At 35.0% G+C, this 9,884-nt stretch overlaps 1 protein-coding gene across 1 annotated transcript in view; it reads right to left on the minus strand.

Annotated features, from left to right (window-relative positions):
• LOC131033421 (linoleate 9S-lipoxygenase A) overlaps positions 1 to 9,463 on the minus strand; it is a 42,408-nt gene extending 32,945 nt beyond the window's left edge. Inside the window, 6 exon segments of the mRNA XM_059220154.1 lie at positions 7,475 to 7,582; positions 7,762 to 7,847; positions 7,948 to 8,277; positions 8,504 to 8,735; positions 8,829 to 9,130; positions 9,233 to 9,463. Coding sequence (XP_059076137.1) covers positions 7,475 to 7,582; positions 7,762 to 7,847; positions 7,948 to 8,277; positions 8,504 to 8,735; positions 8,829 to 9,130; positions 9,233 to 9,398 — 1,224 coding nt within the window. The 5' untranslated portion in view covers positions 9,399 to 9,463.
• Positions 9,464 to 9,884: the final 421 nt, after the last annotated feature.

Here is a 9,884-nt window from a genome sequence, read left to right on the forward strand (position 1 = left end):
GAATGATACCAGACCCTCGTAAGGTGTCCAAATAATGGTTGTGTAAAACATCACCACAGTTGAATAAATGCAGAGTGACCAGAACAACGAAGTTTGTTGGCCACTATGTTGGTCAGGAAATGATTTGCAGGACCCTTTGTGGAGACAAGCAGTCATGGTAGTTGAAGAGGCTATAGATCCTCCTAAGGGGAAATCGAGCCGTGGGCATTGATGAACAAGCCCATAAGCGGATAAGAACAGAAATTGATACCCCCTTGAACATCTTAGACACGGTAGAGATTGAGAATTTTTTAATTTTCATGGATAAGGAGTTGGGAGAGAACAAGAGTAGGTCCACTGCCAAAGACACCCTTTTGCATGGAGTAGTGACTATGGCGAAGATGAAGGAGAAATCTTGAGCGGATGGCATAGAGGCAGCCAACAAGGATACTAATGCTTCTTAGGTAGAGAAGGTCATTGTTGGTCAAGATGGCTAGTTCGCAAAGTTAAAGTCCTGCGGGCTAGTTTTAATGTGAGTTTTGAAATGGAAGCAGGGATGTCGGAGTGCATGGTTGTATCAGCTGGTCTTCACAGGGGAGATTGTTGGGATGTGAAGCCCAACGGTCACATGACCATTCGACTTCTCCAAACTCTTTAATTCATACCTGAATATGAGTGTATAAATATATGTGTGCAATCTATGTACTGATTGTATTGGATTGATAACGATTAATAAGAGTATTACCTACTTTGAGTGTGGATGTAGGCATATTTGCCGAACCACGATAAATCGTGTGTTGTCTCTTATTTTTCTTTATTCTGTTTTTGTTATCATTTTTCTGCTTGTTTTAAATCTTTACAAGGAATACCCTTTCTTCCTCATGTTGATATAATTTACATTAACTATCGCCATTTGGCGACAAACCTCTAGGAAAATAAAGTAATCGCAGACATACCTTGGCAATTTTAATGGGTCCTTTTCTTAACCGCCTATCTTGATATAAGAGAATCTATCAAACTGAATGTAATAGCTGCCATATTTCGTCACCAGGGCTGCAGCTTCAGGAGAAATTCTTCGTTAAAATGACCCTTCAATCCTTTTAACCATGACCCAGAAGAAATCATCATTGACGTGGAGGAAATACTTCATCCCTTCTTCTTTCCATTACTAAGTAAAATAGTTAAACATAGGTGTATCTACCATGAGAGACCCTTGGGTTTCCAGACTAGGCCAGACAACCTCTTTATTGGCAAGAATGTAAATCAACAAGGAGCACATGTGGAGCGATGCCCTTTGTCTGTAATTGACCAATTGTTCATGTAAATGTTTGACCATTAATTTGGCCCAATCTATGTACCGGTTCTCACTAAAAATTATCGTTATGAGTTGACACATCTTGTTCTAGAATTCATCAGACTCGGGACTTCTCACAACACAATGCAACAAGGTGATCACATTGATGATTTCTCCTTTGAAATGGAATCTCTTAAGGCTAACAGGGAACCTAGAGTTGCCTTTCCTCTCAGTTATTAGCTAGCTCTTCACGATACAATTCAAACAGCAGTCTTTCTATCACTAAAATAGTCCCAACTTGAATTAATAGACGCATTCACATATTGCTCTCAGTCGGGTATCCTTAATGGTTGTGAGACATCCTCGGAATTAATTTTTGCAATTACAGAGCCATTAAAGGCTCAAATTCCTTGTGAATTTCGGTGATAATTATTAGCATGTGAAATAACTAACTCTGGGCATGGGACACTAGGTGAGAAACTTCCAGCACTTACAAGCCCACTTTCGACGATTTTCTTACCACTAGGAGAACTGGTCTCCTGCTACATTCTTCTCAAGATTTCTTGAAGTCTTATATCTCACATATCTATATCTTTCAAATTTACTAGACCATTTTCTATTATGCGTGGCATTGGGGAACCTTGGAATTTGAATTTTATACTGGACAAGCTTGCAAGACATAGAGAGGAGATTTGCTATGCATACTCACGAGTGATATTCTGAAACCTTTGCACCAACCAACTTAGAAGAATTCTTACTCCAAATTAAGATACAATAGTAAGAAAGAAATTTTGAGCCTAACATTTCTCTCGACACTCCCATGGTTTTCCCTTTTTGTCGAAGCTCTTATGTCTTCTCTGGTTACTCCTAAGAATAAATGAATTTTAGAAGAGGTGGCAACTCTTTAAAATGGAGCAATAATTCCATTTAATTTTGGGGTGAAAGATACTAGTCAGTTCATCAATATCTACTAGCATTCTTCCGCAAAAATTGTGCTAGTACACTTTCCTACTCTTTTCACTATCTCTCTGTTATTAATTAGCCATACTTGCTGACGTATTGAAAATACTGCGCCTTGAGAAGCAGTAATCTCATTGAGTCGGGTGATCGGCGAAATGTTGAACCATTGAACAATTGGTGATAGCCAATTAAAAAAAGATCAAAGAAGCTGTGACCAGCCGACTAAAAAGAGCATCTTTACCACGTGACTGATAACTTAAATGCAATGCTTAAGGAGATGTCAGGCGATCGTGTGGTTTAGGAATGGATGAACTTGTCGACTGGGTTCAAAAGATAGGAACAACCGATTATGGTTTGAGAATCAACTTAATAAGGGGCAGAATTTTTTTAAACAAAGCGATGGTAAATAAACAAGAACTTGAATTCCACAAGTGCAGAAATATAATTTAAAAATGAGGGTAACAACATCAAAAATCATTGTTTTTTAACATAACATTTTATTATAATGATTTCATAACATATTGAGTATAGACATCAATATCAATAGAGGATGGACATCTAATCATGACAACACATCAAACAATCTCCATCATAGCTTTATATGCAATTGCAACTGTGACATCAATGACAACACTATGTTGAGGGTTGATATGATAACAAACTAGAATAATTTTCAATTATTCTTCTCTTCAATCCTTTCATAAAAATATACCGAGTTTCCTCTCTAGACTTTCATACATTCCTCTTCTTTTTTTTGTCAATTCTCTTTAACCTCCACAATACAATCTTCTCACTCTATTGACATTAATCTTCCACATCCTCATTACATATTCCACTAACACTTATTTTTTGATATTTATTATAGGTTTACGATTACATTATACTTAAAGGTTTTTATTTTTTGTGTTTCTACGAAAGATCCATAGTTGTGAAACCCTCTTCCTTTTTTCCCAATAAAATATATGTTGTGTTTGATCAACTTCTACGATTGTACTCTTTCACTTTTTTCAATGAAAAAATTCATGAGATTTTTTTTGTATTGAAACTAAATATAACATTCAATTTTAATAAGAAAATTCCTTGACATTATTTTTTTCCACCTCACATGATGAGGTAACAATTTCTTTTTCTAATTCATTCTTAAAATTGTCAAAATTGGTAATTTTATTCTTTTTTTGAAATTCTTATATTTCATATTGCTTCATTTATCTCTCAACAAAAAATAATACATGTCTTTCCATTATTGCATCTCACATGGAAGGTTCTTTTCTTGAGATTTTTTTCTCTTCTTTCTGCAAGAACTCATAGTTTACCTCTCCTTGTCTTCTTCTCAAGTTGTCGTGCACTCTCTCATTATAAGAGATATTTATTTTTCTTCCTCAAAATAAAATCTCTCCTCTTAAGTCCTTTTTGCTATTTTTCTTCCAAGAGAGTCAAAGAGGTTCTTTTAAAGTCCCTTTCTTATAATGCATATTTGAATTATCTAAATCATTTTTAACTCATGTTTATTGGCACTATTTTTATTTTCTATCACCTTTGTTCCTTCATAATAATTCATATTTATTTTTTTCTATCAGTTTATTGTCAATTCCATAGGCAAAAAAGATAATGAGACACTAAATTTCTATTAACTCCTCATTGGAGATTAAAGAACAAAAATAGGCCCTAACCATTTTGGTAAACTCTCAAGTAGTCGTAATCATTTTTTTTCTACCTTAGTTTGCTAAATCTAGTTCACATCGACTTTTAGTTTAGCTATCTTCACTCTTTTCAATCTTATTAATTACTTTATTTAAATCAACCATTTTAATATATTCCTCATATTTAATTTGTGTGTCCTCTTGTTGTTTTGTAGGTTCATAACTACTTGTATTGTCAGCTTATATATTTTTACAATAAAGAGGGAAAATCTACAAAAGAAAATACAACAACAACAAAGACTAGGTTTCATATTTATACTTGCCTGAAATTTACTTGGACACTTAATTCACTAAGCATAATCTCACTTTTGATTTCCCGAGTTTTGAAATCTAAGTCATAGTACATAGCTTAATCTAGGATAAAAATCTACTTTAAGTTGGACACTTTAGTATTATATTGAAAAGAGAAAATAATCTAGTTATTTTTCATAAATGGAAATATTTTACTCTTGTTTATTCCATTAAGAAAATAATATTTTTTTAATTTTTCAATAGGATGTTAGAAATAGTGTATAAGGTGACCTTAGTAGAGTAAAGAAAATTGTGCACAACCTCTTCATCTTTTTCCACCTATTTCATTTGCATTTAAAATAAATATCAACCTCTTATGTTTTCTTGCTCAACAATTTGACACCTTTCTTTCTAATATCTAAATCTACAATGAATAATTTGGCAAGTTTACAAACAAGAGCCTTCCTTAAGTAAATGTCATATTCTCCTTAATCAAACCCCTCTATTTTAGTTCATAATAATAAATCAAAATAAAAAAATGAAACACTCAAAATATTCACACAAAATTAACACAACAAATAATAAAATAAAATATGATTTTTGTCTCTATTTTTATTTTTCTCTTGATACATTTATTTAACTTTTACCCATGACAATTTTTTATTCCATTATATAAATAATTATTTTATGTTTTTCAATAAGATGTTAGAAATAGGTAGAAGGTAACCTTAATAGAGTAGAAGCAAATTGCTCACAACTCTCTATCATTTGCCACCCATTTCATTTGCATTCACAATGACTCTCAATCTCTAATGTTGTGTTTGCTCAACAATTTGTTCACTTTGCTTTCTAATATTCAAATCTACAATGCAAAACTTGACATGTTTGTTTATAAACACATATGAAGAGTCTTCCCTAAGTGAGAGTCATATTCTTTTTATCAAACCCTCATTTTTTAATTCATAATAATATATCAAAATTAAAAATTCAAATACTCAAAACATTCACATGAAATTAACACAATAAATAATAAAATATAATTTTTATCTATATTTTTATTTTAATATATTCTTTTTACTCTTACTTGTGACAATTATTTTTAATTGATTATTTAGAATAAATAAAAGTAAAACTTTTCCACAATTTAAGAACACAAATACAAACCAGTAGTTTTTTATATTGAGTAAAAGATCAATACAATGACTACTGAAAAGACATCAAATTATCACTGCTGTAAAAACAGCTACAACAACAACAGTAAAAATTTCAATACATCACTGCTGTAAAACAGCTACAACAACAACAGTAAAAATTTCAATACATCACTGCTGTAGATGTTTCTACAGCAGGCACAGGCATAGCCTGTACAAAATAAAAGAACTATAGCAGCATAACAACTTGAAACAACAATAGTTTTTGACTTAGATAATTAACATACACGACAATATGTAAAACAAGACCAGGCTAAGAAACAATGTATAACTTATTTATCCTCGCTCAAATGGAAATGCTATTTGGAATTCCTCTGAAGGTGAGCCCACCCATATTGCTGTCATCTGAAGTGTAGGGAAATAATAGTGTGTAAGGAAGCTTTGCAGCGCCACATCGGTTTTTCAATCTTGGGTTCTCATTTCTGGCCTTAATCTTCCTCTCGATCTCCAACAGCTTCCGCTGAAATTGCTGAAAAGCTTTTTCAACTCGAGGATCATCAACCCATTCCGAAGCAGAACCCTGACCTAGGTAAACCTCATCTGTAGAATGCTTAGATAAAATTTGCAATACAGCCATGATAGTGGTGGTTGTCACAGGATCTGCAAGAGTTTTGAGAAAACATGCTTCTGGGTCATCCAGGAATTGGGAAAATTCTCTCGTTCCTTTGCGGGGAACAAGCTTTCGAGTAAGACTGGGATTATTGGGCATGAATCCAGCGTACCCGTACTGTCCAAAATTCACAGCAGCATGGTGAGCAGAGGCAACCCAGATGATGGTGGTAATGCCCTCCTTCAGATCACTGAGTGTGTTCATCTCGTACCATCCTTCCTCGTCATCCTTCTTGTCTTCATGCCCAACCTCTATTATCTCTTCCCACCATTCTTGCACTTCTTCATCATCCTCTACAGCTTGGTCACTGCAATAATACAGTGATATGTAATCAGACACCCAAGATTTCAAGGCATCCCATATTTCAAGCCCATCAACTGCATATGGGTAGTCTTCAACAACAAGCTTCAGCCCATTCACTTTATTTGTTGGATCTGGAACAGCCATGCCTCTACACACCAAGACAAATACATCCATCAGACATTGCCTCCAATTAAAAGAGTTTAATTGGAATGTACATTTCAACAAAATCGGAAAAATCAATTATAATTTTTTAAGGGTATCTTTACAATTCAGCTCAGTGTCCAATCTATTTTACCTTATACTTACAAACTGTAACTAGGAAGGGATGAGCTAAGAGGAGACTTGTCCCCTATAAATACAGGCAATCGCACAAGGGATAAGATGAAGTAAGAGGAGACTAATCCCCTAGAAATACAGTCAATCACACAAATGAATTTAATTTAATATTATATTTTACCTTTTAAGAAGATCAGCTGGTAGACCTTGCTCATTGAATCTCCACCCCACATATGCTTTGGCAGACATCTCCATTGCATATTGACCTGGGCTGAAACATTGCTCCATGATACCCCCTGCATTTATCAATTTTTCGCGAGCTTGACGATTGATTTCCATGGTGTTGCGAAAGTGAGGGACAAGTAACTTGTGAAGGGGATGCAGTTTGCTCAGATTTCTATTCGTGGCGATGATGAATGGCTCTACTACTGCATGCGTTCTGAGCCTGAAAGCATGAAATGAACCTCAAAATAATTGAATCGATAATAAGATTTTGCTTCCATAAAGTTGTTGGGACAGAAGTTACTTACCAATGGCTGACAATCTGGTGATAACAGGAATCATTGGATCGTACATGAGCTTTGGCCAACTGCCACAACCATCCCTCATCTTCTCCATCATAATCAGGAGTGAAGACGCGCCTCTCACAAGGTCTCTTAGATATGGGAGGCAAACACAATTCTATAGCAATAGGATCCAGAGTTCCATCAGAGAGAAGAAAGAAGATGGTGCGGGTTGCATAGACTTTGCTTGTGGGAAGATTGTTAATGCGCTCTACGTAGGGAATGTAGGCATCATGGTAGTTTAATATAAAGAGCTTCTTTAATTTAATAGCCTGAGAAAATCCCAATTGTGAGAACCATAACTATGATATATTTTTCAAAGAATCAAAAGATTTTGAAGGAAATACCTCTTCCACCGAGAAACCATCTAAGTATGGATGTAAATGTTGAGCATTGATGGAACTCTTCTGTGGACCATAAATTTGTGCATTCAAAATGCTAAAAATGGGGAATCTCTGTCGCAGTGAAGTTTATCTCAAGTCAATATAACAAAATATGAGAAGATACAACAGTTTCTATCAATCTTAAATCACACATTAAGCAACATATTAAATATAAGCTGTGTGATTTAAACCATCGGCCCATTTGCCAATTCCTCATACACATGCCAAAATATTAAAAAAAAAACACTTACTCGTACACGTTCGATCATCATGGGATTGACTCCTGAGAGTGTTTGACGGGCAAACTCTTCGTCTTTCATCCACGCATTGTCATCCCCTGTGTCACAATACCATCAAGGAGAGCTTAGGATTTTGTAACCCAACTTCTACTGCAATGCTTATAGTTTTATATGAAGCATGAATTTAAGCTTACTTACTGCTTATTATATTAGGTCTTGGAAACCTTAGGATCGCTTGGTCCTCAGTATCCAAAATCCTTTTCACAATCTGAAAGGGAACAGCTTCTTTGACTAAACTAATTGTACGATCAGTTGTAGATGAAAGTCCCCTGCTATAGAGTCGCTTAACCTCCTCCAAATCGCCAAAGTCTTCTTTAAGCAATTTTGAATCGGTTACGTACTTTCTACCCAAAGCTTTCAAGCTATGGGCCAGAAAATCAGAACGACTAGCATGAGGCAACCTCTGATCTGCCGGAATATAGAAGCCCGAGGAGAAGGACTCTGGCAGGATACTACCTAGCATTCCATCTGCCAAAAAGTGATACATATATTTCAGTCAGTTACATATATAAATATATCCCTCCCTCTCCAACAAAATAACTATCCACGGTCAGTCTTAACTCCCACACATTAAGCAACATATAAGGTCTAAAGAATACTATTCAATTTTAAGTGTTTAAGTCTAAAAAATGTTAATCAATTCAAAATATTTAACATTTTAAGTTTAAAAATATAAACTTAATGTGCTACCCACTAATTCTTATGCGATTTCGGCCGGTTCTACATCTCCGAGGATATGGGAAATCCAAAGATCCGCCGAGAGTTGTCCTCTGGTCATTGTCCGGATCACCCAGATCATTGTAAACATCGTAGTCATAAATTCGATCCCATTTCTCCCTCTTGCCCGTGCCATCTCCCTTCAATATGCTTAGCTTTTCTCTCCTCCACTTCCTAAGCCCTTTGCTCGTTTCCTCCGGAAGATAGCTCTGCAGTTGCACACACACCACAGTCATATCTCATATTTCATCACATCTTTTCTTTTCTAATTGGAGAATTTTAACAATGAAATAGTGTTATACATTATTTGCAAAGAAGACTCGTTCAGCTTGCAAGTTGCAACAGACTCTAGCCATCCATGAAGGATAAACCCAAGAATTGCAGAGAAAATTAATAACCCCTTGACCAGGGACACGAATGGAAACATGCTTGAGAAAAAACTCTCGAGCATGCCTGTTTTTCACAACAATAGCTCCAGGAGTACCGTACTCAGGAGGCCAATAGAAAGTGATTTCGTGAATTGTATCCGTCACAATTGCTTCAGAAGAGGGGGTGTTCCAACTCAATTCAGCCTTATGGGGGCTTACTTTACCATACCCTGTTTCTGGAATAAAAAACCCACAAATGTTATTACCTATATATTATCTATGGGCTTGAAATTTTCTACTCCTGAACTTTATTCAATGATATATATAATGTTTCTTACCATTATCTATTTTTTCACTACTGGCCAATTGAAATAACACCTTTCTCTCCATGAACTCGGAGAACCTATCTACAGCGTTAGCTGTGAAATCTTTAACATCCAGAAATGCTGCTTTTCTCAAAACTACAGTGCCTTCTATCTCTGTAACTCTCCTCTTATTGCTCATTTTTGTGTCAAAATACTTTTACAACTTATCAAAAGACCAAGAGAATGGTTCTCTAGTCACTTGTGCACAGCTATGCTTTTGTTTTTGCAAATTGTAGAGAGGGTTTCAGTATTTATAGGCGAGTCCATAGTTAATGTTCTGCCTGATGTCACGGTGATGATGTGAAAATTAATGTTCTACCTGATGTCACGATGGTGATATAAAGTTTCTTGTCCAATTCCTATTCCTTCTTTTCTTTTGAAATATTAGTTAAGTTGACAATAATGGTGCCAATATATGGGGAGTTAATTTGTAAATAGGGATATGAATCTAAGTCATGGCTCAAATGTTTTCATCGGGGTTGCAAATGGCTTTATTAATAAAGATCACAAACAAAGTTAATATTGTTATTAATATTGAAAAGTAATGTATGAGACTAAGCATCATGCAATATATTTTTGTATGTCGTGTAGTTTTATTGTGACAGATTTTTTATTTAAATATAGT

This window comes from Cryptomeria japonica, chromosome 4 (genome assembly GCF_030272615.1).
Source record: "Cryptomeria japonica chromosome 4, Sugi_1.0, whole genome shotgun sequence".
Lineage (NCBI taxonomy): Eukaryota > Viridiplantae > Streptophyta > Pinopsida > Cupressales > Cupressaceae > Cryptomeria > Cryptomeria japonica.